This window comes from Microcebus murinus, chromosome 5 (genome assembly GCF_040939455.1).
Source record: "Microcebus murinus isolate Inina chromosome 5, M.murinus_Inina_mat1.0, whole genome shotgun sequence".
Classification (NCBI taxonomy): domain Eukaryota; kingdom Metazoa; phylum Chordata; class Mammalia; order Primates; family Cheirogaleidae; genus Microcebus; species Microcebus murinus.
The window spans coordinates 8,841,234-8,867,645 of record NC_134108.1 but is presented as its reverse complement, the minus strand read 5'-3'; the positions used below and the strand labels follow the sequence as shown (position 1 = coordinate 8,867,645).

The window sequence follows — 26,412 nt, the reverse complement described above, 5'->3', positions numbered from 1 at the left end:
ATCCACCCAGTCATCCATTCTGTCCATCCACTCATCCATCCACTCATCCATCCATCCACCCAGTCATCCATTCTGTCCATCCACTCATCCATCCTTCCACCTACAGTATAGATTTGTGGATTCCTATTTTATTCATCCGGTTATAATCCATTCTTGTTCTTATTATAGTTTGATGCTCAAATCGTCCCCAATTTGGCCAGCGAAAGCCCCCACAAGATGGCTTTGGTGACTAAATTGAGTATTAAATAAAAAGCTCTAAATTATAAGGCAAACTAGACGTCAGGATATCTCAGATTTGGGGGGAAATTGAGGTCCCTGAAGGACTAGAGGAGGCTGGGAAGCAGTTCCTGTCTCTCTGGTTGGCTTGACTGACCGCTGCTGTGGGAGAATGTGGGGGTCTGACATCTGCCTCGAGGTCCTACCCTGGAAGTTCTGTCTGTGGAAGAATTCGGCTGACGTGGTCCTGCCGCAGTCAGGACTGAGCAGAGCACTGTTAGCAGAGTCCAGGGAGCCCAGCCTTCCTGAGCTTGGAAGGGGCCACGGAGGTGGTCGAGTGGCTGCCAGAGTGGCCTGGCTGGCAGTGAGAAGGAGAACGGGAAAGCCATCGCTTCCTCCGTCTGCACACCAGGGAGTCTCACTGCTGTCACCTCTCTCTGCTTTAGGTCGGCTCCCACCATCTGAGACTGCACAGAGGCCTGGAAGCCAGCGCCCCTGCCTTTGACAGGTAAGGATTGTCTGGCACTGCCCGGGCCCTTCGTCATTGTCCTTGGGAGTCTTCCTCCCATCAGACAGTGGTGCAGGGGACAGGGTGGGGCAGGAAGGGGAAGGCCCCAAGCCCTGAACCTCAGTCTGCCTTTTACTTTGGTCCCTCATGCAAGAAGCGAGTTTACAAAATGGAATTTTCACTTGTTCTCGGGTTTCCTGAAAGTTAATTAATCAATGTTCGGGTAGCACTTTGCAATTGTTTTATCTTATCAGTTTCTTCTTGCAATGAAACTCCATCCATGTGCCTTGGTTAATAAGGGATAACCTAAATTATAGGATATTTATAGCTGTTTGTTTTTGTTTTGTAAAGGTAATATATTCCCAGGTTTTAAAAAGCATAGAAAGGTATAGAGTGAAAAATAAAAGGACCCTAACTCCAATTCCTAATCTTAGAGATTTTACTATTATTAGTTTTTTACATGTTATTCTAGAAAAAATGTTGGTACATACATATATATTTATTTTTTAAAACACAAATTGGATCATAACACACTGTTTCGCAGCTTGCTTAAGCCATTGCTAAGCTGAACTATTTATAATATGTACTTGAAATAGTTTCTTAAAATATTTGCTTTTTTAATCTGAATGGTAATTCTTAAAATTATCTTAGTGAATATAATAAAAATTCTCAAAAGCAATTTTTTTGCCAGGCACGGTGGCAGATGCCTATAGTCCCAACTACTAAGGGCATTGCTTAGGGCCAGGACTTGGAGACCAGCCTGGGCAACATTGTAAGACCCTATCTCTAAAAAAAAAAAAAAAAAAAAGTAATTTTGAATATGTTTTTTAACATTCCACTGAAGATTTATTTGGACTGTAAATTTGCTTGCATAATCTTCTGTTGAACATAACACTGGTAACGTGAGCCCAGCTGTGACCTCCTAATTAGCATGTTACAAATAATGGGTTTTACTATAAAGAGACGTATAATCTAGTGATAAAAACGCTATTGCCTTTTTCCATAACATTATTAGTGTGTCCTAAGCATTGTACCTAAATAGTTCTAAATGTTTTAGGGAATAGTACATGTATAACTGAAAATGAAATTCTACCTTGAAGCCGACCCAAAAGAAAAGGTTATTCTTGTTTCAGAAACCCGCATGTATTTGTGAACTTTTTAAAGCAAAATACACTTATGTAGTGTAAGCACATTTACAAGACTGAAGACTTTTTAGCATCTTGGGAATGCAAGGCGGGATGCACCTACCGAGAGAAGGAGAGCTTTGTCTTCCCACAAGCACCCCGAGGCTGCCCTGAGCTTGGACAGTGTCGCCAGACCTGGGGGTGAACTGAGATCTCTCCTGCAGGGTCTGGAGCAACCTGCTGGAACACAAGTGCTTTCAGGGGCAGCTCCTGCTTGCAGCTTTGGCTCACGGGAAGTCTCCTCTTTATGCTGTTTGACCACAGCACGAGACTAGCATCGTGTGCCCACACGTCCCTTGCAGGAGCTGCCCGTTTCCATACTAAGTGCTGACTGTGCTAGCTCTGAGAGTAGTGTGCAGAAATGAGGTGGCACATCTGTCTAGGGACGGGCGCTGTGACGGCCCGAGCGCAGCCAGGCGTCGTGGACTGGCGCGCGCGCTCTGCTTCCAAACCCTCCTGTCGGCCTTCGCTGCACTTCTGTCGTTTTTTCCTCTGTGCACTCCGTGTCTGAGGGCCGTTTGGAGCGGGCCTTTGGCCGCAGCTGCTCGAGCAGGGTCTCGCCATCCCTGCGTGGGGACGCGTTACCGCTCACGCCGCTGCCCGGGTCTCCTTGGTGGCACGGCGAAGCTGTCCTCCGTCCCCCTCGCGCTCGCCAGAGCTGCGGTGCCTGCAGCCTCCGTGTGCGTCGGGGTGCGTCTGGCTTTCATCCCTCCCCGGAGGCCAGAAGGGGCTTCCCGGTGGAAGTCGGCCTCCTCAGTGTCCCGAAAACCTCTGCGGTTTTCCAGGTGGCTTCCCATAACAGGAACAGGTGGGCGGAGGGATGAACAAAAGGCCTAAACGCACGGCGCCACCCAGGCCACGGCAAGTCTGTGCGGTGCTGACGGCTCTGTGGCTGCCAGGACCTCTCTTGTGCCCGGACGGCGAAAGGAGTCTTTCAGTTTATCAGTAACAAGTCTGGGCCGAGCGCGGTGGCTCACGCCTGTAATCCTAGCACTCTGGGAGGCTGAGGCGGGCGGATTGCTCGAGCTCAGGAGTTCGAAACCAGCCTGAGCAAGAGCGAGACCCCAATCTCTACTATAAGTAGAAATAAATTAATTGGCCAACTAATATATATAGAAAAAACTAGCTGGGCATGGTGGCGCATGCCTGTAGTCCTCACTACTTGGGAGGCTGAGGCAGAAGGATTGCTTGAGCCCAGGAGTTTGAGGTTGCTGTGAGCTAGGCTGATGCCATGGCACTCACTCTAGCCTGGGCAACAAAGGGGAACTCTGTCTCAAAAAAAGAGGAAAAAAAAAAGTCTGTTACCGTAGTTTTATGTTAAAGAGAAGGAAAGAAATATCAGCTCCCATGCACTGAGCACTGTCATTGTCACTTTCGCTCGCCTCCTTCAGTCCTCAGGGCCATTCCCTGCAGAAGGGGGAGCAGACTCGCCATACAGATGAAGGAAGCAGCTCAGAGAGGATGCTAATTGGAGCAGGGGAGTTCGGGGTTGGTGACAGGATGGAGTAATAATGAGTAATACAGAGCAATAATGAGTAAATATAGAGTAATAATGAGTAGTATGGAGTAATACTGAGTAAATATTACTCAATATAGAGTAATAATGAGTAATATAGAGTAATACTGAGTAAATATTGGTTCCCTTCCAGTCCTGGGATTTGGAACCAGTTGAGAAGCAGGTGCAGGGACCAGACGTGATCAGACATGGGCCTGGTTTCTGATAAGCCGTTTTGTGGCTTTGTGTGTAATGAAATGCAGCCCTTAGATGGAAAACTGGATGCCAGGGTGGAGAGCGCTCCCACCAGTGTTTCTAGTTTTGGGAAGGGCAGCTGCCAGGCGAGATAAGAGGTTAATTACCCAGACATGCACGTTGCATTTATCAGACCCTATTCATGAGAGGTCAGCTCAGCTGTTCGGTGGGGTCGGTGGCGGGACTTTACAGAAGGTGTGCCACGTCCTCTCGGACGCCAGACTCGAGCAGAGTCTACGCTAGCCAGCGAGATGGCGGCTGGGAGGGACTGTTCCCTCCAGCCCCAGGCTCCCTTTCTACACTTTGGGTCATGGGAGGTGGCAGGCCCTGGGCCTCCGGCGCTGAGAAAACACAGCCCCTTCTGGCCCCTCTTCCCTCGAGGGCAGGACGGGGCAGCCGTCTGTGCCCTGCCCGCGTCAGGCTGCCCCACTGCCGTTGCAGGCACATGGTGCTTCTGAAGGAGCAGTACGGACAGCAGGTGGTTGTGAACCTGCTGGGAAGCAGAGGTGGAGAGGAGGTGCTCAACAGAGCCTTCAAGGTAAGGCCCGCGTGGCCCCGCACACCTGGGCGGGTGCAGGTGGCAAGGGTAGGCGGCTCCCGTGGGGACTGAAGACCTCGGCCAGCCCCACGCAGTGACTCGGGCCCCTGGTGCAGTGGGCTTCATTTCTGTGCGCTGGTGGTTGGGAGAATCACTCCAGGTCAGAGCAGCTACGTCCCCAGCTGCCCCTGGGCTCCCCGTGGGCTCTGCGGGCTAATGGTCTCTCTGGGAGTCCCTCCCAGTCCACGGGGCGGGTGGCCCCTTTCCCTCTGGCAGCTCAGCCCTGCCCCAGGGTAGCCCTGCGGGCCACTGGGCCTCAGGGCTTGAGTCAGAGCCGAGCTCACGTGGCTCCTGCTGGCTCTGACGAGGGCAGCCGCTGGGCTCCCTGGGCTGGTGGGGCGGTGGGGAGAGCCCGGCCAGGAGTGGGCGGAGCAGGTGACGCCGCCGTCCGCTCTCCCTGCGCCTGCCTGCGGCTGTGGCACAAGACGTTCCAGAACGAGCTGTGGTGGCTCCTTGTTCTTTTCCCGGCCTCCCACGTCTCCCGTCTGAAGGAGACAATGTCTGGTGGTTTGAAGCTCGAGGAAGCCCCTTATGGACAAGGCTTGAAGTCACCTCAGCAGGAGTGAGGGCTGACCTCTGTGGCCGACCCCTGGCCCCTGACCCCTGGCTGGCTGAAGCTGGTCCAGCTGGGCTCGTTTCCCTCTGCTGAGAATAACTGCATGCTTGGAGCGGGGACCCTGGCCGCCAGTTGTATTTGGCCAGACCTGCTTTTCCTGTTTGGTTTGTTGCTATTAGCGACAAGCTGCAGAAGCATCTCCCTTCCCACCCGTCTTGGCAGGGATGCTGGCTGCTTATTTTGAGGAAGAAGAAAAAAATTCAAGCCAAAAAAAAAAAAGGAAGAACCCCCAAAGCTCTTTCCCCTCTATGCTTTGAGTTTGGGGGACACGATGGCCTGAGCTGACAGGCCCTCCTGTCAGCTGGTGGAGGTGCCCTGGCACTGTGACTAGAGGCGTGGTAGATGGCGGCCACCTCGGGGAGCAGGTGGGGCGGGCAGGTAGGAAGGGACAGCGGCCTAGCTGGACACCTGCCCTGCCCGGTGACCCTCAGCCTTGTCAGCGCTGCCTGCCCAAGCTGGTGGCTGTGAGTCCTGCCGGACGGGCACCTGCTCCGCCGTGCACAGCCCTGGGCCACTGGGTGCGCCGTTTGGCTCTGCCAGCTTCCTCGTCACAGCAGGACTTTCTTGGCAATGGCAACTGTGCCTTGCTTTACACTCTGGCTTGTGGGGGATGGGCACTGTGAGCTGTGCCAGGCCGGCTGACCCACAGTCGTCCTAGTCCTTCCGTGTCGTTAGAACCTCTGGCTGGGCAGATGTTGGAAAGACCTGGGCCGAAGCACGTGGCCAGTGTGTCCTTTACCCCAGGGCTGTGGTGGGGAAGCCGAGAAGCTGCTGGGCCGGGGAAGCCTTGTGCAGAAGGCTCGAGAGCTTGGTGACGCCATCGGCAGCCCGTGCCGTGTGCACCTGTCAGCACCCCCTTCACTCCAGCTCTCGGGCCACCGTCGCCCCCGCCCTGGAGCTGCACTGGGCTTCGTGTCCCACCCAGGGCATTCAGCCTGGGGACGTGGCCGCTCAGGTTCCCCCCCATGCACACACACGGAGCTTGTGCTTGTCAGGATGGGCTGGCTGGTTACCAGGGCGACGGTGAGCTGGATTATGAGCTCCGCAGCCTGCAGTGCCACTGTCCCTGAGGGCCTGGGGCACCCGGGCTACCAGGACAACAGAGCCACCTCCCCTCACCAGTGCCCTCCAGAGACCCTGCAGGAGTGTGATGTCCCCAGGAAGCCGCCGCTGCTCTGGCTCCTTTTGCCCAAGGGGGCCCCACTGCCCTTGTGCAGGCAAGCTGCTCCCGTGGGTTTTGTCCCCCAGGTCTTCGTCCTGGGCTTCCCTCTCAGGGTCAGGACAGGACCACAGCCCGGCGCCCTGCAAGCTTTCCAGCTAAACCTCGCGTTCTAGCTAGCAGCCGTGGTTAGCCGCAGGGCGGACACCGTCCTCCTCCCTTCCGTTCCCCTCACGCCCTCCCCTCCCCCCTTTCAGAAGCTGCTCTGGGCTTCTTGCCACGTCAGCGACACGCCTATGATAAACTTTGACTTCCATCAGTTTGCCAAAGGCGGGAAGCTCGAGAAATTGGAGAGCCTGCTGAGGCCCCAGTTACAGCTGCACTGGGAGGAACTGGGCGTGTTCGCGAAGGGCCAGAATGTAAGTCCACGGTGAGTGTCGCCGCATGTCCGTCACCGAGGGCCTCCTTCCCCCGATACGCAGCTGCCCTCTGCACGGCGTCCCGGGTCACAGGCTTGGTGATGCTGGGCACCTGGGGTCCCAGCTTCTCCTCTCCCTGGCCCCACAGACATGCTTTCGAATCTCGAGAGCGGATGGGAACACGTGGCTTCCTAGCGAAAGAGACTTACTAACAAAGGGAGTACGTTGCAGTGTGTAGCGCCACACCGTGACGCAGACGTGTGAGGGGGAGGGGACGCTGTCACTGCTCATGGCCAGACATCTGGATAGACCCACATTGCCTGAGGAAACTGGGGTGTGGACTGCCTGGTCCAAGCCCAGGTGGAAAGGGAAGTCCAGTGCCCTCAAGTCGTGTGCAGCAGGTGCTCCTGTTTGCAGATTCCGTATTTTTTTAATTCACCTCCTCAAACTTATTTATAACCCCAAAATCAATACAGCACTTTCAAGGACATTCACAGACAGGTGCAGAGCAATGAAAAAAAAATTTATATTTTGAGACACAGTCTTGCTCCGTCTCCTACGCTGGAGTACAGTGGTGTCAGCCTAGCTCACAGCAACCTCCAACTCCTGGGCTCAAGCAATCCTCCTGCCGCAGGCTCCCCAGTAGCTGGGAGTGAGGGTGCACACCACAACGCCTGGCTAATTTTTCTGTTTTTTGGGCTCACTCTTGATCAGGCTGGTCTCGCACTCCTGGCCTCAAGTGATCCTCCCGCCTGGGCCTCCCGGAGTGCTGGGGTTACAGGCGTGAGCCACCACGTGCAGCCTGAGAATAGTGAGAAATTTGAGTTGCCACATGTGCACATTCCCAGCTGAGGTCAAACAAGGCGATGCTCTGCCTTCCTGTTTCAGCTCTCATACTGTAAACAAATGTCCTTTTTGTGATTTAGTGTCACATTGTCCACAATTTTGTAGGGTGTGTTGGTGATTTCACAGTTTAAAGTGGCCACCAAGCATCATGCTAAGGCACCGCCCAGCACTGCTAAGCGCAGGCAGGTGGCCACGTGCCTCATGGAGGGGACACATCAGAGGAGCTTCCTATGGGCCTGAGTGACAGTGCTGCAGGTGTGGAATGAACGCATTTATTTACTAAGACGTCTTTATACAGAAACACATAAAACAAGGTTGTGTATTGATCAACCGATGAAACTGCCCAGAGGCTCACAGGAACCTAACCCTATATTTCCTCTGGGAGCAATGCTTACTCAGTGTTGGCTAACTCGGTGTTCATGCAACTTTACATAATTGCTGTGAATGACAAGAACCGCTATCCTTACAATGACCCAGATGTGCAGGCTGCTGAGAGTGTGTGCTGGCCTCTGCCTGCCCTTCCATCAGGATATATACCGGGGTTCCTGGGGGGCCACTGGGGAGGAGTGAGGGGTTCCCTCTTGGAACCAGTCTCCTTGGGAGCAAGGGGTCAGGCTTAGGCTACTGTGCTACTGCGATCGCTGCTTCGCACACAGCTTGTAACAGTTTACATTTCTTCTTCTCGTCCCAAGTTTCCAGAAGGGCACTGTGCGGATGAACTGTCTTGACTGCCTGGACCGAACCAACACCGTGCAGGGCTTCATTGCGCTGGAGGTACGTCCCTGCCTGGCCTCCTGGGCCATCTCTTGTGCATCCCTGCATCCCGTGCCTTCAGCGGCAGGAGGAGGGTGGTGACACTGGATGACCTTCTAGCTGTGGGCAAGGTGGACACGGGTGTGCTGGGGCATCCAGAGAGGCGTTCCCTGGGTGGCTGGCTTGCCGGTGCCCCCACTGCCCCTCCTCTGTCATAGGCACACTTTCTTACACCCTGTACGCAATGCATCCCAGACATGGTGCCCAAAGGCTCCAGGTGCCCCTAGAGGAACAGTAGTTCTGTGTGACGATTGTCACGGCTGCACCACTGGGCAAGGGTGGATGCGGCCGGCTGGATGAGGCTGCATTTGAACCTGGGGAGGAGACCCCAGTCTGCCCAGCTGCCTGGTTGAGCTCTCCTGGCCAGGATGGGGGGACATGTCAGTGCCACCCACTGTCCGCCGCTGTTTGCTGTCCAGCCTCTGGTGCGGGGAGGGGGGGCGGGTGTAAGGGGGTCAGAGGAGGGGCGGGGAGCACTGAGCAAAGCTGGGTGAGTTGTGGCGGGAAGCCGCTTTCTCTGCTGCATGGGCTCCTCCTCCTTGGGAGCTGTGCAGAGTCACCTGGGGTCTGCTGAGTAAGGGACTTCCCCGCACGGCACCTGGTGGGGGCTCCGTGAGAGCCGTCAGCGACAACTGTCTGTTCCTTCCCCCCCCAGGTCCTCCACCTGCAGCTCAAGAGCCTGGGGCTGAGCTCAAAGCCCATCGTCGACCGCTTCGTGGAGTCCTTCAGAGCCATGTGGTCCCTGAACGGGCACAGCCTGAGCAAAGTGTTCACGGGCAGCAGGGCCCTGGAAGGGAAGGCCAAGGTAGGGCCCGGCCCGGGGCGGGAGGGCAGGGGCGCCTGGGCCCCTCTCACGCCTGCGGCCTGGTCTCCCGGCAGGTGGGCAAGCTGAAGGATGGGGCCCGGTCCGTGTCCCGCACCATCCAGTCCAACTTCTTCGACGGGGTGAAGCAGGAGGCCATCAGGCTGCTGCTGGTGGGGGACGTGTGCGGCGAGGAGGCGGCCGACAGAGGGAGGATGCTGCTGGACAACACGCCCCTGCTGGGTAGGGCGCCGGCCTGCCAGGGGGCTCGCCACCCCCGTCCCACTGCCCTCTCGGGATCCAGGCGTTGTCTGGGCTCCTGGCTGTGGTCTGGTGGTCTGACCAGGGCCCTGCGTGGCTGGTAGCCGCCGCTCCCCGGGAGCCCACGCTCCGTGACCTGGAGTGCGAGCGCGCCTCTGCCGTCCTGCCGGGACTGTGTCCCGCTGCCGGGAGCAGGAGAGAGACCCAGCGGGGCTGCCGTCCTGCCGGGACTGTGTCCCCCTGCCGGGAGCAGGAGAGAGACCCAGCGGGCGCTGCCGTCCTGCCGGGACTGTGTCCCCCTGCCGGGAGCAGGAGAGAGACCCAGCGGGCGCTGCCGTCCTGCCGGGACTGTGTCCCCCTGCCGGGAGCAGGAGAGAGACCCAGCGGGCGCTGCCGTCCTGCCGGGACTGTGTCCCCCTGCCAGGAGCAGGAGAGAGACCCAGCGGGGCTGCCGTCCTGCCGGGACTGTGTCCCCCTGCCTGCCGGGAGCAGGAGAGAGACCCAGCGGGGCTGCCGTCCTCCCTCGGGAGGCACCCTGGTCCCGTGACTCCTCAGTAGCTGGAGGTCTCTTAGGGGACGTTTCAATGGCATTTTGCCACCGGAGCCTGTCAACGTGATAGGCCTAGCGGAAAAGGAAAGCGCCTCAGCATCTGTCCTTTTAAGTTTTGTTTTAGAAGTTTTTGGTATTTTTGAAAAACGAATTTCCCTGTGTTTAAAATGGTTTCATGGCCCTGTTCTGCCCTCGTTCTTCCGTCATCGGGGGAACTCATTTTGGCTTCTGACAGCCATGGTGATAAGTGGCTCCCACCCTGGGCGTGGTGCCCGCGTGCCAAACGCCGCGGGGAGCTCCGCGTAGGGCCGCGAGTCTCGCTCAGTGGCAGGGCAGGTGCCACTTAGATTTGGGTCATGTCACTCGTCTAAAAACTCCAATATGTTTTGGCTATCTAGCCACGGAGGTGGTTCCCTGTAATGACTTTTTAAAGCCTTAATTAAGTCTGAGATACAACAAAACGTTTCAGGCATGCAGGAGGGACGGCATAAAATGCAAAAATGGGTGGTTTGGTTGGTAAGACGTGTGTGTGTTTATATGTTTTAAATACGGTCAATTGCAGCATCCCTTCGCTTGAATTCCGATGCCTTGTTCTTCTGCGGGGTCAGGGAGTGTGGGGTGGGAGCTGGGGACAGACAGGGCTTTTCCCGGTTGCGTCTGAGGCTCCCGGTGATCGGAGTTAACGGCCACTGGCCTCTGGCTGTGGTCGGGGCAGGGACGTGGGGGGTGAGTTTGCAGCCGGTGTCTCCATGGCTTCGTGCAAAAATGCCAGGAGGGAGGCACGGGGTGTCTGTGGTCTTAAAGCCTTATATCGCCCTCCTTTAGGGAGCGCAGCTGGGGGCTCGGCAGTCCCCTGCCGGAACAGCGGCTCTCCCATATTTCCGGAGGGTGCCTGCGGTTCTGAGCCGCAGAGCAACGTGTCTTTTTATCCCCCCTCCGAACAGTGACTCCCAGGATCCTGAGAGCAATGACGGAGCGCCAGTCCGAGTTCACGAATCTCAAACGCGTCCGCATCGCCATGGGGACGTGGAACGTGAACGGGGGGAAGCAGTTCCGGAGCAACCTCCTGGGCACGGCGGAGCTGACGGACTGGCTGCTGGACGCGCCCCAGCTGGCCGGCGCCTCGGGGCCCCAGGGTGAGCGCGGAGCTCCTCCAACCCCGCGCCAGGCTTGACCCCCGTGAGAGCCGCTGCCTCCGAGTTCAGTGTGTGCTGGTTTCCTCCCTCAGGATGTTTAAAAGCACCGTGGCCTCACTTTCCAGAATTCCGCCCGGCAGATTAACTCCCCTTTCTTCTCCCAGTGGTGAGAGGAGTCACCGGGGGGCGAACCTCTTTGCTCTTCACACAGGAGATTTCGCAGTCCTGGGTTTGGACCCGTAGAACCTCTTTGTCACCGGCGGGACGTCCTGGCTCCTGGAGCCGCGACCCTGCGGGCTGCAGCCAGGCGTGGCTTCAGTGTTGCTGCTGACCCGGAAGCCCTCGCCCTGGCCGTCCCCCACGCCAGCTCTGTCTTCCGCTTAAAGGAGTCACGAAAGAATTTGTGTACTTTTTAAGAATAGAATGACTCCAGATTTGACACCTCACCTTTTATGTCGGGCGGTGTGAGGTGTCGAACGGCCTCGCAGCTCAGGGCGTGAGGAGTAGAAGCATCTTGTCCACTCAGCCTTCCCTCGGGGCCTTGCTCCGCCTGCTCCGTAGGGCTCAGGACGACACTCGTGGTCTGGCCCTTTGCCTGTGGTGGAGTGGCCCGTGGATCAGGGGACACGCCGTGGCCTGGGCTTGCGTACGTTCTCCACGCTGCCCAGGCGCGTGGCGCCCAGAGCCCCTCCCCGTCTGCCGCACTCGGCCTGTGCCCCGCGCTCCCCCAGGGGAGGGGGGGTCCGAGGCTGAGAGTCTCTGGGCTGCTCCGTGCTGGGCGTGGCCTGCGTTGGTGCTTGTCACGCATCCAGAAACCGTTCTGAGGGACGCGAGAGCAGGCCCCGTGGTGCTGAGGACGTCAGTGCAGGAGGGTCCCTCCTTCATGCTAAAGCCACTCCTCTTCCCTTGCCAGCAGGAAGGCGGGTGGTTCAGCAGGCTGGCTGCCATCGCGCAGGGGTTTTATTGGCGTAGGCGTTGGTGGGCTCACCAGCATTACCCCTACAAAGCCACCAGGTTCAGGAAAAGGAAGGAGTTGCAGTTACTGTTGCCAAACAGATCAAGCAAGGACAGGCATTGTTTTCTCAAAAAAAAAAAAAAAAAAAGATTGGTGAAGCTGGAAGTTCCAGGCTGCCCGGTGTGGCCCAGGAAGGGAAGGGGACAGCTGCCTGGCTGTCACTGATGGAGGCCACTTCCCCCGCTGGAGCCAGAGAGGCAGGTGCCTCATGCTCTGCAGCAGCTGCAACCGTGTCTGGGCTTGAGGGCGCAGGTGCCCGAGTGTCTGAGCACGGGACTGCAGGGACGGCACTAGGCCCTCAGCGTCCCTGTTCGATGGCAATAGAGGCGGAATGTGCGAAGAGCGCCTCTGGGCTCGCAGGGCTGCAGTTGCACCAGGCATCACTGCAGTGGGCTCCGTCAGAGCAGCTCCCTGGAGTGGCGGCAGCCACCTTGGGTTGGACTCGGGCAGTGGACAGCATGGCTTGGAAGAGGGAATGGGGACCCCGTGATCCGGTCATGCAGGACTTCGTTGGTTCTGATTTCTTTCCTCTCCTGCCTTGTTCCCCAGACGACAGCAGCCCAGCTGACATATTTGCTGTGGGGTTTGAAGAGATGGTGGAGTTGAGTGCAGGGAATATCGTCAATGCCAGGTAAGGGGCTGTGTGGGGTGCTCAGCAGGGTCTTCCTGAGCCAGGTGTTTGGCCAGGAACAGGGCCCCCGAGGCTCTCCTCGAGCCAGCCTGTTTCTGAACAGCTGACTGTGACCCTGGCTGCGTCCCCCGCCTCCCGAACCGCCCTGTTGTCTTCTCCCTGCTAACGAGGCAGGAGAGAGAAGGGCTGATCACTGCTGTTCCCTCTGAGCTGTCGGCCTTGGCCACATGTTGAGGCCGATTGGCACTGCCGCGGGAGCTGGTGCGTGTGAACCGGGGTGCAGGGCAGGGCTGGGACGGTGGCCAACTCGTGTTTCCTGGGGAGAGGTGAGAAGGCGAGCGTGCAGGCAGGAGGCACGCCCCTCCTTTACTCCAGGACAAGGAATCATAACCACTGGATTGAGCTATGAGTGCACCACCGCACTCCAGCCTGGGCGACAGAGACCCTGTCTCTTAAAGACATAAAATATTAAATAGAGGCTGGGCGCGGAGACTCACGCCTGTAATCCTAGCACTCTGGGAGGCCGAGGCAGGCGGATTGCTCGAGGTCAGGAGTTCAAAACCAGCCTGAGCAAGAGCGAGACCCCGTCTCTACTATAAATAGAAAGAAATTAATTGGCCAACTAATATATATATAGAAAAAATTAGCCGGGCATGGTGGCGCATGCCTGTAGTCCCAGCTACTCGGGAGGCTGAGGCAGCAGGATTGCTTGAGCCCAGGAGTCTGAGGTTGCTGTGAGCTAGGCTGACACCACGGCACTCACTCTAGCCCGGGCAACAAAGCGAGACTCTGTCTCAAATATATATATATATATATATAATAGAATCAAACCCTACTAAAACCACTGGGTTAACATTTGGTGTAAAGTCAACCGGACTTTCTGCCTCCACCCTTCCTAAACTTGCCCAGCTTTAGTTCAAGGAATTTTCTGAACGAATAAATAAAACTGACTCTGTGGAGCTCCTACGAGAAGGTCCTTGCTGGCTGTCGGAGGCGAGGAGGGGGCTGCCGTGATGTGCGAGACACACACAGCCGAAAATACGCGGGCCGCCCGCCGCGCTGGGCACAGGCAGTGTGAATTCGGTTCCGAAACAGGAACGAGCGGAGGGCCGGGCAGCAGGTGGGTGGGAGATGGCGCTTCCACGCTGCCTGTCTTTCCTCTCCAGCACCACCAACAGGAAGATGTGGGGTGAGCAGCTCCAGAAAGCCATCTCACGCTCTCATAGGTACATTCTCTTGACTTCGGCACAGCTGGTGGGCGTCTGTCTTTATATCTTTGTGCGTCCATACCATGTCCCGTTCATCAGGTAAGAACCTTTGTTTACGAACATCTGGGGCACGAGGGGTGTTAGTCTTTGTGTCTTGTTCTATGACTTCCTCCTCCTCTTCTGCAGCAGGAATGGGGATCTGCCATTATTCTAGATAAGTGTAGCAAAACCCCCAAGGAAAAACTAGGCTGAATAGCATATTGTCCAGCCATCAAAAAGCCACAATGGGGAACTTCTGACCCAGGAAGCTGAGCGTTCTTAGAGTGTTGCATGACTGTCCTCACCCGGGCCCGGCTCTGTGCAAGGGAAGGAGTTCCTTGTGGGAATTTTACAGACAGGAAACCTGTGACCAAGAGCTGAGTAACTCGTCGGGAAACTACAATTCTTTTGTCTCTTTTTGGAAGAATTCTAGGGAGACTGTGGGGCCTCCGCCACTGCCCGTCAGCTATTGTTTTTTCAGAGTCACAGCTCCATGAGTGTCAGAAGGGGGAACCCTTAGGAAACGAGTTTCCTGTTGGGGAGGGGTGGGCGTGGGTTTTAAGACACTGGAGAAACTCGGCTTTTCCCTCCACTTTCCGGTAGCCTCATCTTGCTGCCTGGCTTCATGGCCTTGGGATGTCCTCGTCTTGCTGCTTGCCGATGGCTGGCCCCGCGCTCACCTTCCCCCTAAGCCACGCAGGCCCATGCCTGGCTGAGCACCTGTGCGTGCCCAGAGCGCCACAGGCGTCCCCCGCGGCAGCACGTGGGGAACAAGACCGTGCTCCGGGTTCATGATCCTCTCTCGGGGTGGGAGGGGGGTGGTGGCAGGGTGTGACACCCACGCTGCACCTGCGGGCAGCGAGAAGGGGCCTGCCGCGTCTCCAGCTTCAGCGGGTGCTCGTACGGGCCCAGAGCTCTGCCAGTCGGGACACAGGGAAGATGCTCCTGGCAGCTGTTGGCAGTGAGAGGGAGGCGGCCTCCTGGCTGTGCAGCCGGTGACGGTCACGTGGGTCACTGTGCGGCGCGGCCGCTGGAGATGTGACGGAATAGCTCGCTGAGCGGCGGGTGTGGCCCTGCCTCGGGGCTCTGGTCCGCGCTTCCCTGCGCGGCCGCTGAGCGCGGCGGTGTGCACGTTCTTCTCTTGCAGGGACGTGGCGATCGACACGGTGAAGACGGGCATGGGCGGGAAGGCGGGGAACAAGGGCGCCGTGGGCATCCGCTTCCAGTTCCACAGCACCAGCTTCTGCTTCCTGTGCAGCCACCTGACCGCCGGCCAGTCCCAGGTGAAGGAGAGGAACGAGGACTACAGGGAGATCACGCAGAAGCTCTGCTTCCCCACGGTGAGCGGCTGCTAGGGGCCAGGCCCGGGACACGGCCACAGGAGGGTCCCTGCCCTGAGGGCTTGGCCCAGGGGACACGGGTGGAGCACGCGGTGTGCCCCCGGCAGCCTTCTGCCCCCTCCCTGAGCAGTCCCCGAGTGTGCGTAGGGCCCTAGGGTTTCGTGTGTGCATTTGCCGATTCTGTCACTGAAGTGCTGCGTTGGGGAAAGAAAACCGATGTGCCTATGCTCAGTCCTGTCCGAGTGGTGGGAACAGTTGCGTCCAGACAGTAGGAATCTCCGTTTCCTCGAGATGAGCCCTCTTCTCACACAGCCCGTTGTGGCTCAGATACGCACACCCCGCTTCAAACCCTGGATTCCTGGCCCAGGAGCCTCAGCCTGTCCCCAGGCTGCCTGTGACGCACATCCTGCGCCCTCTTGCGGCCGCCCGGAGTCCTCGCTCTGGAGCCGGAGGACTTTACCTTCCACATCTGGATGATGATGAGCCCTGCACACCTGCCCCTGGCGCAGGCCCCGCCTGTTAGGCTTCAGCTGTTCTCGCCACGGACTCGTCCAGTGTCTGAGGGACGGCAGGTTGGGCCACAGAGCTCGTCCACCTAGAAAGAAAGTCCTTAAAATTGACGTCCTGTGTCCTGGCTGCACAAGCACTCGAGGGAGAAATGCCTTGGTTTTCATTAATAAGTGCCATGGTCCTTGTGGCAGTTTTTGTTCTTCGAGTTATACAAGAAACAAATAAATGAGCTCAGACATTTTTAATTATATGTAATGTAGTTAAAAAAGAAAGTCCAACCCTTGTCACTTACAAATGCAAACGTGGGACACAGTCCAAATAATTGAAGGGCTTGTAAGGCAGCTCTTTTTTTTCAACAACAGAAATATCGAGTACCTAAAAGTCAATCTTCTACACTAGCATTGTCTAATACAGTGGCCACTGGTGATAAACTTAATTAAAATAAAACCAATAACTCTGTGCTTGCAATGGGCAACTGAAGGTGCCCAACATCTGCCTGTGGCCAGGGGCTCCGTTGTCAGACAGTGCAGGGCGTTTCCAGTGCTGCGGAAAGTTCTATCAGTGCTGTTCGGCGCGCGATCTATTTAGTTGGGATCATTTTAACCTTCCGTCCAGATTATCGTCGTGGGGGAAGTGGGAACGCCACGTAGTGCGGGCGAACAGACACAGATGTTGGAGCTCGGCAGACCTGAGCTCGGATCTCTTCTTCATCGTGCACCCTGCAGCAAGTTACTTTACTTCTGGCCTTGGTTTGTTTTGCTTTTAAATCTAGAACAGAGCCAGCAGTGTCTGCTACGCAGGGGCTGCTGTGAGGACAGTGTGCACCCGGAACAGAGCCCGGCCTAGTAGGCAGTTGACCCGCAGCAGCTGCTGTCATGGCTGTGGTCTCTGGGGACAGGGACAGGGAGGGCAGGGACCCCAGGAGCTGTCCAGGGCCAGCTGGGCAGTGGGCTCCTGGTGACTGGGCAGGTTTGGAGGAGGAGGAGGAGTGAGCAGGAGAGGAGGGAGGGTGAGAATGTTCCGAAGTTGTGAAGTTTGATGGAGGTGCACGGTCTGAGCACTGAGGCTGCTCTTATCGAGTCTCGTTTTCGTGACAAGGAGTGACCGACCAGGCAGTTCTCGGGAGCGGACGTAGCTGTGCAAGAGCACAGTGGGTCCTGGGGAGGGGACTCGCAGAGGAAACGCTGTTTAAAATGAGCCACACAAAAATTCCTCAGTAGGTTTAGGAAATTAGTGAAAAATTGAGATACTCTAGTAGAAAACTTTTTTTTTTAAAGTAGCTTTTTAATAAAAAAATACTGCTGCTTGTGCCTTTTCTCCCCTCTCCTTCCTGCCTTCCTGCAAGACAGGCTGGAGTGACTGTGATTTTCTTTACAACTTAGGGGAGAAACATCTTCTCTCACGATTACGTGTTTTGGTGTGGCGATTTCAACTACCGCATCGATCTTACTTACGAAGAAGTCTTCTATTTTGTGAAACGCCAAGACTGGAAGAAACTTCTGGAATTTGATCAGTTACAGCTACAGAAATCAAGCGGAAAAGTAAGTTGTGCTTTTAAGACATTTTTCGGCAGCTTCTACAACATGGAGTGACAATATGGAACGAAACGTACACACTGGTGTTCGGCAGATGCAGTTCCATGAGTGGATTTAACGGCATCTGTGGTGTTATAGAGAACTCGGGTGTGTGAAGTGACAGGAGTGGCCGGAGGGGCCACTCACACGCTCCTCCTGCCTCTCCTTGTCGGGCTTTGGCTGCCGTATGTGGATCCGTGTGTCTTCCCGTGGCCGGAGGGGCCGTCGCATGGGAAAGCCAGCTTGGGAGCGTTGAAGCTGGCCGTGGGGGCTGACAGCAAGGAGCGTCCGTGCCCAGCCCAGGCACGCGCTCCCGTGCTCGGAGGGGGACCTGTGTCCTTCCCGCCTCCTGATGGGCTGAGCCCTGGCGCCTCCCTCTGTGAGGCGGTAGCTGTCCAGCCCACACGGCCCCAGTGCCAGCACCCGAGCATTTCACCGTGTGGGGGTGTCGAATGCCGAGTGCTGGTGTGACGAGTCCACGTACACCAGATCCACTTCACCTCCTGCTCGGGTGCAGGACAGCTTTACTTCAGATGTAATAAACCACCAGTGACACTTTGTGCTCGGCTCCAAATACTCTCTTTTGGTGATGTCACTATTTCTTGTTAGTAAAAACACTAGCAAGTTATAGCACTAAAGACGTACAATTTGTGTGTGTAATCCTCATCGCCACCCTACAGATTAGTATCATACCCATTTTATAGGCAAAGAAAACTGAGGACAAAGTCAAACGAGTTATCCAAGGTCACACAGCCAGTACAGAGCCATGGTTTGGTCCAAGACTGTCAAACTCCAGAACTCATATCTTCCCTCTACATGGCCCGTGTATGGTTTTTTAGGGACTCCTTAGGCTGTGACATACATAGGAAAGACTCAACCACGGGATCTGTCTTCAGTCCTACCACGTCACGCCGGCCAGCTCCCAAATGTTCAGAATTTATGTTTTCCTCCAGCTCATACTGTTTACTCATTTCAGCATCTGTTAGCTTCCTAGCAAGACGGGCTAAGGTGAGGGAAGTCTGTCTAAATTCCGTCTACCTGTTGAGAAAGAGGCTGGTTAAATGTGCGAGGCTGGGGAAGACAAGGTCTCTCCTAAAGTGTGAGATTCGGACATTCTTCGAGGTTTTCTGTGCCTTCCCACCTCTGTCCCTGCCAGTACGTGGATCGCCGAGGGGTGGCCAGGTGGACAAGGGACCACACCAAACCCCTACAGCAGGCTGTCCTTTCCCCTCCTGCCAGCATTCTCACACCCTTTCCGTGATGTGCAGAGACAACAAGTGACTGTTTGTTCCTGGGTCTTCCCAGGGCACCCAAAGCTAAACAAAGAGGGGAGCTCACTTTCACTCTGCCTCTGTGTGCTCAAGTCACCTGCTCAACAAGCCGAGACTTAGGCCTGTCGGGCATGGGCCGGGCCTTGCACCAGGCCTGAGACTGCGCCTAAAAGCATGCCGGACCCCCCTCAGGGCTCCTGCCGTCTCCTGGGACCACCAGTGGACGGGACCGATCAGACACTAGAGGGAGGGCTCAAGGGTGGCGTGTCTGTCAGTAGGATGAGCAGAAGATCCCTACTCTTTTGCTAGTTAAAAGGCACATGTATGTCCAGTTTTAGATGTATTTGCAAATATAATATAGCTTCTGTTACTTTTTAGGGATAGAACACTCTGGAAAGTGCCTTTTTGTTTTTTGTTTTTGCATAAAACATACAGAATCTTGAAGAACTAAAGTAGTCTTGTGACTTCTTTTTCTCCCCATAGATTTTTAAGGACTTCCACGAAGGAACCATTAATTTTGGGCCCACCTACAAGTACGACGTTGGCTCGGCCGCCTACGATACAAGCGACAAGTGCCGCACCCCGGCCTGGACAGACAGGGTTCTGTGGTGGAGGAAGAAGCATCCTTTTGATAAGACAGGTGAGTGTCCCAGAGCTGTGGGGCTGGACGGTAAACACCAGAGAGGAAGACACTCACATTGACCCAGCCCAGTGCTCTGCTATGTAAGTTCCAGTTTTCTTAATAACCCAGAATGACACAAGTCATCCGGATGTTAACCCCTAAGCTTTAGAGGCTGTGCTTTGGGCGAGCTCCCCCCGGCCTCTTTCTGGAGATGGTGACTTGCAAATGGGTCTGCTCCTGGCTGCCCCCATCCCTGCATCATGGCTGCCTCCCCCGGCTCGTTCCGGAGAGTGAGGAGCAAGGCATCGTGAGGCCCCTGCTCACGCACGTCCTTCGTGCAGCTCGCTGTGCTCTGCCGAACTCTTCTCTGCTTACAGCCCCGGTTCCGCAGGGAACACGAGCAAGACACAGCAAAAATGAGAGTTGATTCTGCTTTAAATCGATGCATTGTCAAGGATGTGTTGAGCAATCGTTGATGCCCAGCTAGGAAGTGAAGTTGATTTAAAGGTAGAACACCTATAGACTAGAGCATAAACAGTAATAACACATATCAGGAGGAGATGTCTGCTGAGATTCGAAAGCCAGGAAACTGCCTCTGCAGATAGAAAAGACGACTTTTCCTTCAGAGAGGTCTGTGAAGGCCCGCACGGCCCCGAGCACCCAGAGGCAGGGCGTCCGCAGCTGGCCCGGAGCTCCAGGGCCCTGGGCAGAGACCCGCAGCTGCAGAGTGTGGGTCCCACAGCCCCCACGCTGGGGAGGGTGGTAGGGGGTCAAGGTCACTACTGGTTTGAATGATTAACCCTGGGCCCAAAGCAGCCGAAGCCTGGCTTCAAGTTCGAGGGGGTAAAGGGGACGAGCCTGAGCCTCGAGGCGGGTAGCAACATGGATCTCTGTCGTGCTAGTTCCGCCATCACATTCCTGTACATTGTGATTTGTGTTGCATGTGGATCTCTTCCATGAACTGCCACGAGTAGCTAGAGAACTCGGCCTTGTAAACTGCGATCTAGACGTTGACACCAGAGGCAGACACACCTGGTCCCCTGGCGCCCTCAGGTATTACGGCCGCGCGGAGCTGCAAGCGTCTGATCACAGGTGAGGTCCTGGCTCCAAGGACACTTTGTCCTTTGCTGGGGAAGGCGGCGTCTCCTCCTCCCCACCGGGAACCGGCATGCTGTCGCCACGGGATTTGCGCACGGCACGCTAAAGAATGACGAATAATACGACAAATATTAATATTTGTGTACCCATGCCCAAGGATAAATAATTGTTAGCATTTTGTCATTGTTCCGTATTGTAAATGAGATTTATGAAAATTTCAAAGATACAACCTCTATTGTATTTTGTGGCTTTTAAAATTTTCTTAATGATTTTGTTGTCCAACTTTCTTTTTTGTCCTTTTTTGTAACATTTGCGAGATACAATCCTGTGGATATTATAGACCCGGTTCATTCATTTGCACCTGCTGTCCAGTGTTCCACTAAATAGATCATTTACCCATTCAGTTACTGATTTTTTCCCCAATATTTTATTTTTGCAAGCACCATAGGTTTTTTTTGAGACAGAATCTCACTCCGTTGCCCGGGCTAGAGTGCTGTGGCGTCAGCCTAGATCACACCAACTTCAAACTCCTGGGCTCAAGCAATCCTCCTGCCTCAGCCTCCTGAGTAGCTGGGACTACAGGCATGCGCCACCATGCCCGGCTAATTTCTTTGTTTTTAGTAGAGATGGGGTCTCACTCTTGCTCAGGCTGGTCTCGAACTCCTGAGCTCTCAAACGATGCACCCACCTCGGCCTCCCAGAGTGCTAGGATCACAGGCATGAGCCACCGCGTCCAGCCACCATAGGGTTTTTAAATCTTGGACTGGGACTTTTCAATGTTCCGAGCTGCTGGTTTGGCTTCCGGCATCGTGAATAGAGGATGGGAAGGAAGCAGCAGGCAGCAGGGGACAGCGGTGTGAGGGGCTGTCAGCCCGGGCTGTGCACTAGGACTGCTGCCAAAGGGACTCGTCTTCGGAATGTCCTTTAACAGACAGCCGAAGGTGGCATTTGATGGTGTGGATAAGGATTTGTTTGGTCTTCCCAAGGCTGCCGCCAAAACTATTGTGTCAGTTTCAACTTTTACAAGGGAAGAAATGAGGAAAAAGAGCCGTGAACTGTTAGCCAGTAGGTCTAAAGCCCTAGAGCAGGGGTCCTCAAACTCTTTAAACGGGGCCAGTTCACTGTCCCTCAGACTGTTGGAGGGTCGGACTATAGTTTAAAAAAAACTATGAACAAATTCCTATGCACACTGCACATACCTTATTTTGAAGTAAAAAAACAGATGGGCAAAAACACCCGCATGTGGGCTGAGGGCCGAAGTTTGAAGACGCCTGCTCTAGATCCTGGTACGTCCTTTAGATACCTGTTGTTGCAAATACATACCTGGAAATGAATCTTGGGGAATTTTCAGATGTGTGATGTTAGGATTTGCTAGTGCAAGGAGTGGATTTAGAAACCTTCATTTAACCAGTATTTACTGGGGGCCCTCATGTGTCAGGCCCTGCCGCTGGCACGGGAGGCAAGCAGTGAACAAAGCAGAGGAGACCGTGCTCTCATGGAATTTGCTAGAGAGGACAGACAGACATACACAAACATAAGCGCTGTGAGTGAAAGCAGAGTGTGGCAGGCCGGGTTGGGCTGTCTTCCACCCGCGTCCAGGGACGGCAGTGTTCTGCTGTATTTTCCAGGTACAACAGACACACATGCTCACAGGTGTAAAATTAGCATAAAAGGATGAGGATGACGTTATGTGACTTGTTTTAGCGTTTGCTTTTTTACTTCAGTAATATTGTTTAAATTGGACTTGCCTGCGCTTCGCCCAGTTGCCCCGTGGTGACACCCTACGAGTCCAGAGTTTAAGCGCCCCGTCCCCCAGGCCTCCCTCTGGTGTCCTTTGTAACCCTGCTCGTTCTCCCACCCACCCTCACCCTCCCTTCCCCCTGGCCGCCACCCGGCTTCCCTCCTTGTCTATAATTTTGTCGTTTCAAGAATGTTGCACAAACAGAATCAGAGTCTTGGGACTGGTTCTCCACCCAGCATCCATCTCTGGAGATTCCCGTGGGTGGTCGTGTGACCCATATTTCATTCCTTCTTGAAGGAAGCCACCCGCCACACACTCCTGCTTTTGCCCAGTTAATTACCCAGTTAACATGTGGGGCTCCTCCCAAAAGTACTTATGCTAAAAGAAGTTTTCAAAAATCATCTACAGCCGGGCACAGTAGTTCACAACCTGTAATCCCAGTTCTTTGGGAGGTTGAGGCAGAAGGATTGCCTGAACCCAGGAGTTCAAGACCAGCCTGGGCAACATAGCAAGACCCCATCTCTAAAAAAAAAAATGTTTTTATAAATTGGCTGGGCATGTTGGTGTGTGCCTGTAGTCCCAGCTACTCAGGAAGCTGAACCAAGGGGATCATTTCAACCCCAGGAGTTTGAGGTTTCAGTGAGCTATGATGATGCCACTGCATTGTAGACTGGGTGATAGCAAGACCCTATCTGAAAAATAATTTAGTTAAATAAAAAATAAAAATCACTCACCTTAGTACATTTCCCTGTGTCAGAGTTTCTTAGCTTTCTTTCTTCCTGAATGCCAAAAAAATATAAATCTAACAATAGTAATATAAATTTGGGGCAGGATATTAATATTATCACACCATCATATCTCAATTTTTGCAGTATTATCTAGTTTTAAGGGCTGCCACCATATTGGATATTATTGTGTATTATTTTTTGTTTCTACTTAATACTGTATTGTAAATGCTTTCAATAAGGTTACATAATCTTCATAGTATAGAATTTTCTAAATTTTTTTTTATTTTTTTATTTTTTAATTTTTTTTTATTTTGGCATATTATGGGGGTTAAATTTTTATAAAATAACATCCATACCTATATCAAAATCATTATAATGATTGCATTATTTCCTGCTAAACTGTTTTCCTGTGTATATCAAATATATTTCTACAACATTATTCTTTTAATGATTGCATAGCATATTATTATACGGACGTATCATGACTGCTTCCCCATTACAGAACAATTAGATCATTTCTCCTTTTCCCATCCCATCAGCAATGTTGTAAATGATTGACCTTGCATATAGTATAAATCTCTGTCTGGATTTCTGATCAGTTCCTTATAATAAAGTGCTAGAAATGAGAGTACTAGGTGAAAAGAGATGAATGTTTTTGAGACTCTGAATTCAAATTGCCAAATAGCCGTCTGAAGAGCTCGAAGCCCTGGCAGAGTGAGAATGCCCCTTCCCCACCCCTCGGCAGTGCCAGGGATGACCACGCGAAAGATCTTTGCTGATGGCTGGTTATTTTTCAGGTCCTGGGCTACATCTTTAGTGTTCTGCAGCCATCCTTAGGTAACAGTGCCAAAATGATACTACTACTGGGGAAAGAAAAAGACCAAAACGCTAGGACAAGGCTGCCAGCCTGCAGTCACCTGCCGATTCGCCGCCGGCGGCCTCACCCTTAGGTGGCCGATGTGGACTGTTTGCAGCAGAGCCCCGGGTGCTGAGGCTGCGGATTACAGGCTGGGGGTGTGCGTGTGGTCCCAGGCTCACTGTCATCCTCTTCCCTTCTGCCCCAGACCCGTGCTGGCCATCGTGGAGGTGGAAGTACAAGAAGTCGATGCAGGTGCTCGAGAGAGGGTTTTCCAGGAAGTGTCCTCTTTCCAGGGCCCCCTGGATGCCACCGTTGTCGTCAACCTTCAGTCGCCAACCTCAGAAGAGAAAAACCAGTTTCCTGAGGACCTGCGTATCGAACTCATGCAGACTCTGGGGAATTACGGGACGATTGTCCTTGTCAGGTAGCCACTTGCCCTGGCTGCCGCAGGTTGGGGGGGTGTCAGGGAGGATCCGTGAGAGCTGCCGAGCCGTGCCCGGCGCTGATGAGACAAACCTCGTTCGTTCCAGGATCAAACAAGGGCAGATGCTGGTGACTTTTGCAGACAGCCACTCGGCTCTCAGCGTCCTGGATGTGGACGGCATGAAGGTATGTCGTGCTTGGCCACGCCGTGGGGCGAGGTCCGATCCATCCCACTGTCATGCGGCCGTGTCTTCCCCTCTCCTCTTGCCCTGGCCTGCGCCCCGCTTGAGTCCCTGTGTGGGCGCCACCCGCGGGAAGGAGCGCCCATGCCTCACTCAGGTTCTGAGCCGGCTCGTGTCCAGCCCTCACTGCTTGCATAACTGGGCAGTAAAAGCGCGTCTTAGAGTGTAGCTCCCCGTGAGTCACGCGGGCCGTCCTCGTTCACACCCATGTGGGGCAGCGTGCTGCTCTTTCTCTTCGGAGTGTGCATTTTGGAATATGCAGCTCGTAGGGAGTCTCTGTTTTGATGATATCCTGGCTTTGAGCTTGCTCCGAATGGGAAGCTGGAGACGAGAGTTCAGCGTCAGGCCACACGGGGGAGAGCCGTGCTGAGCCGGCACGAGGTCCGGACCCTCCGTTTTTCTCCTAAGCAGGAAGACTGGCCTGGCTTTGGGTGCGTGGGTTTGAGTGTGATCTAAGGGAGTTGCGGCGATGTCCGTGCTGATTTGTGGACGCCGCCCTGTCCTCACAGGTGAAAGGCAGAGCCGTGAAGATCAGACCAAACACCAAGGACTGGCTGCAAGGCTTGCGTGAGGAGATCGTTCAGAAGCGGGACAGCAGGGCCCCCGTGTCTCCCACCGCCAACTCCCGCCTGCTGGAGGAAAACTTCGACTTCACGAGTCTGGACTATGAGTCAGAAGGTTGGTGCCCTGCTGGAGGGCGGGCAGGCAGCTCCCCCAGCAGCGGGCCCGAGGGTTCCCAGGTCTGGTCCGGAGGCCTGCCTTGCAGAGCTTGCAGAGGAAGTGGGAAGTGCAAGCGTGCCATGCCGTGTGCCGGGGCGGGCCGTGTCCGTGTGTGGGGAAGACGCACACGGGTACACGGGACCCGGAGACGGCTGAACTTCATAAGCGTGGGTTTGGGGGATGTCGGGGCTGTGCGTGAGTGAAGGAGGGGCCCAGGCCGCGGGAGGTGTGCGCAGGTTGCTGTGCCTTCTGCCCTGGTCGTTCACCTTCTGATCGTGGTTCACGTCCTTCTCCCAGGGGATATTTTTGAAGAGGACGAAGACTACTTGGTGGATGAATTCGGCCAGCCTGCAGTCTCAGACGGTGAACTGGGGGGAGACGACCTTCCCGGCACCGTGGGCTCCACGGCAGTGGCTCCTCCCAGCACGTCCCCTGCACTCACCAAAAAGAAGCAGCGTCCCACGTACAGAGGTAGCGAGACCCTCCTTTTCTGCGAGCCTCCGGCATGGAGTTCACGCAGCACCGGCTCCTCCTTCCCTCGGCAGGCAGGCGTGCGGGTCCCGGGACAGGCCCGAGGCGGGGAGGCATAGCGAGGGGCGGGGCCCGAGCTCTGGGAGGTGTCCAGCTGCCACACGCTGATGTCCTCTAGGGACTTTACTTTTGACAACTTGTACCTAAAGCAGACCAGAGTCAAGATGATTCCTGTTTCCTCTGTATGTTCAAATGGCCACAGTTCCAAGCTGGTTCTATTACTTGTGATTTTCTTTTTCTCCCCAAAACTTCTCTGATTCAATCCCATGAGAGCCGTATTCAGTGTCTGTCACCTGAGTTGCTGGTGTGTTGTTATATTCGTATAATATCATACTGTTACACAGTCATTAGTCACATCATTCTATCATTCTGCACTCAAGTAAAGAGGGCCTGAAAGGTCATACGGATAGAACTGCACACCCCGAGATTAAATGGCACGGCAACTCTTTGCAGTAAGTTTAAAACCCGCTAGAGTTACATGGCTGGCAGTGGGGTAGTTCGTGTTTCAGCATCAGCTACGCTGACACCATCCCATCCACAGCCAAGAATGCCGCCAGCTGCCACCCCTTGGTGTCCCCAGTCGGAGGCCAGCTCTGGCCAGCAGGTGCAGGAGCTTAGCCATGTGTTGGGACCCTTGAGCTACGGCTGACAACAGAGAATCAGGCTGAAAGCGAATTAAGGTGCTTCCCAGGGAGGGTTCAAAGACCCCCTCGTCCCTTTGTCTGTGCAGCAGTCCCAGACTGATAAATAGCTTGCCCGTGCCAAGCCACGACTGCTGAGCTCAGAAGTGGAGATTTGGGTTTGGGAGGGGCAGGGTGGGACCCTGCAAGTCTGGCATTTCATGAGGCTCCCAGGTGGTTTGGACGCACGGCCAGGTGTGGGGACTACTGCCCCACGGAGAAGCATGGCCATGTGGCTTTACAAGTTTCTCGTGCAGAAGGCTCCTGCCCTGGAGTTGAAGTGACTGAGGGGATGTGCTCTTCAGACAAGAGGTGGGCCTTT

General features: G+C 54.8%; 1 protein-coding gene across 11 annotated transcripts in view; it reads left to right on the top strand.

Annotated features, from left to right (window-relative positions):
• Window positions 1-26,412, top strand: part of SYNJ2 (synaptojanin 2) — a 90,824-nt gene that overhangs the window by 50,839 nt on the left and 13,573 nt on the right. For 10 of the 11 annotated variants that reach the window (XM_076002836.1, XM_076002835.1, XM_076002833.1 and 7 more), the window contains exons 6-22: window positions 663-724; window positions 4,100-4,196; window positions 6,289-6,461; window positions 7,989-8,070; window positions 8,765-8,914; window positions 8,989-9,154; window positions 10,667-10,858; window positions 12,423-12,504; window positions 13,671-13,811; window positions 14,899-15,091; window positions 16,984-17,142; window positions 18,930-19,086; window positions 20,043-20,160; window positions 23,700-23,918; window positions 24,025-24,103; window positions 24,669-24,837; window positions 25,177-25,350. In XM_076002836.1, the coding sequence (XP_075858951.1) occupies window positions 663-724; window positions 4,100-4,196; window positions 6,289-6,461; window positions 7,989-8,070; window positions 8,765-8,914; window positions 8,989-9,154; window positions 10,667-10,858; window positions 12,423-12,504; window positions 13,671-13,811; window positions 14,899-15,091; window positions 16,984-17,142; window positions 18,930-19,086; window positions 20,043-20,160; window positions 23,700-23,918; window positions 24,025-24,103; window positions 24,669-24,837; window positions 25,177-25,350 (2,413 nt within the window). The remainder of the gene's footprint in view (window positions 1-662; window positions 725-4,099; window positions 4,197-6,288; window positions 6,462-7,988; window positions 8,071-8,764; window positions 8,915-8,988; window positions 9,155-10,666; window positions 10,859-12,422; window positions 12,505-13,670; window positions 13,812-14,898; window positions 15,092-16,983; window positions 17,143-18,929; window positions 19,087-20,042; window positions 20,161-23,699; window positions 23,919-24,024; window positions 24,104-24,668; window positions 24,838-25,176; window positions 25,351-26,412) is intronic. The other variant, XM_076002834.1, reaches the window with a different exon arrangement.